Below are 1,306 nucleotides of genomic sequence, written 5' to 3' on the forward strand. Positions count from 1 at the left end.
CAACCAATTTTTTTTTTTTTTTTTTAAAGGGCAATAATCCACCAGTAATACACTATGCAGATGATGTCCTATTTATAGCTGAACAAACAGGCAATACTGCAGACAGACGGAGACTTTCTTATTTACCAAGTGGTGGCAGAGATGTCTTTGCCGGCGTCATACAGACTTCCCTCCTGCCGTAGAGTGCGAAGACTTCCTGTTATGGACAGAGTGTGACAGGCAGGTGAATCATTTTTAGCAAGCATTATTCACATTCAAGGTTTTGCATGAACCTGTATCCTTTTAAGAAATCTTAAATAACCAAAACAAAACCTTTTATAAAGTATTTAAAATAGTGCGCAAACATAGGAAACATTTACAACAAAACAACGAGAAAAATCAAGCTGCTCCAGCACAGAGGATGTTTTCAGCAGTAAGTAAGCACGTGATAGGCACAAGTTACCTTTGAGATCCATGGCGATGAGGCGAGGTGTGTGGGTGGCTTCTCCGCCCAGAGTCTCTCCTTCACGAAACACGACATCGCTCTGGATCTCACTCGGTGGCGCATCTGGATCATATGATAAAGACGCATCCTGCGAACAAAGACAAGCCCGTCATCCTATCGGTCACAGACTATGAAGCTCAAACGATCAGAAATACCACAATCGCTCCACCTTAGAAGAACGGAGAGTGAGATATTCCCGTCAGGTGGTAAAGGTATTAAAAATATCAGCATTGAAACAACACACATCTAATCTGAAGAAGTCTCAATAGTGAGAAAAAAAACTAATGAAAACTAACATTACTTGTGTATAACGTCTAATTTCTGTTTTTATAAAAAGGAACTGACATTTAAAAACTCCAGACTGTTGTTTGTTTTTATTAATATTTCTGCGGCAATAATGTCGGTTGCATTTTACTGCTGTAGATGTTTAAGATTGTGCTAATTTTTACTCTATTATATACTGTCGGGTAGTTTAATCTACAGCAATGTTTCCCAAACTTAGGGTCAGGACCCAAAATGGGTCGCAGACCCGTTTTTTTGGGTCACCAATTGGCAGAGTAAAATGCATATCAATCTTAAGTGAATGAGCGTTCTTTTTTGCTACACTGGTCTGTTCAGCTCAGATGCTGGGGGGGGGGGGGTTCTCTCTCTCTATCCTCGCTTACCTAGGAGGGATGAGAAATAGTTTGAGAAGGGGCGTGAGACACAGAAAGGAGAATAGAGACCGTTTCTGTTTTTGTTTACTTTTATAATGGAATAATATCCTTCATATACATTTAAATTCATGGTTTGTTCCGTCTTTTGTCCACAGTTTAAAAATGT

General features: G+C 39.6%; 1 protein-coding gene across 2 annotated transcripts in view; it reads right to left on the reverse strand.

Annotated features, from left to right (window-relative positions):
- The window catches only part of msto1 (misato mitochondrial distribution and morphology regulator 1), a 7,134-nt gene that overhangs the window by 4,703 nt on the left and 1,125 nt on the right, over positions 1-1,306 (reverse strand). For both annotated transcript variants that reach the window (XM_032536323.1, XM_032536324.1), the window contains exons 2-3: positions 443-572; positions 127-196 (exon numbers count right to left, since the gene is read on the reverse strand). In XM_032536323.1, the coding sequence (XP_032392214.1) occupies positions 127-196; positions 443-572 (200 nt within the window). The remainder of the gene's footprint in view (positions 1-126; positions 197-442; positions 573-1,306) is intronic.

This window comes from Etheostoma spectabile, chromosome 14 (genome assembly GCF_008692095.1).
Source record: "Etheostoma spectabile isolate EspeVRDwgs_2016 chromosome 14, UIUC_Espe_1.0, whole genome shotgun sequence".
NCBI lineage: Eukaryota > Metazoa > Chordata > Actinopteri > Perciformes > Percidae > Etheostoma > Etheostoma spectabile.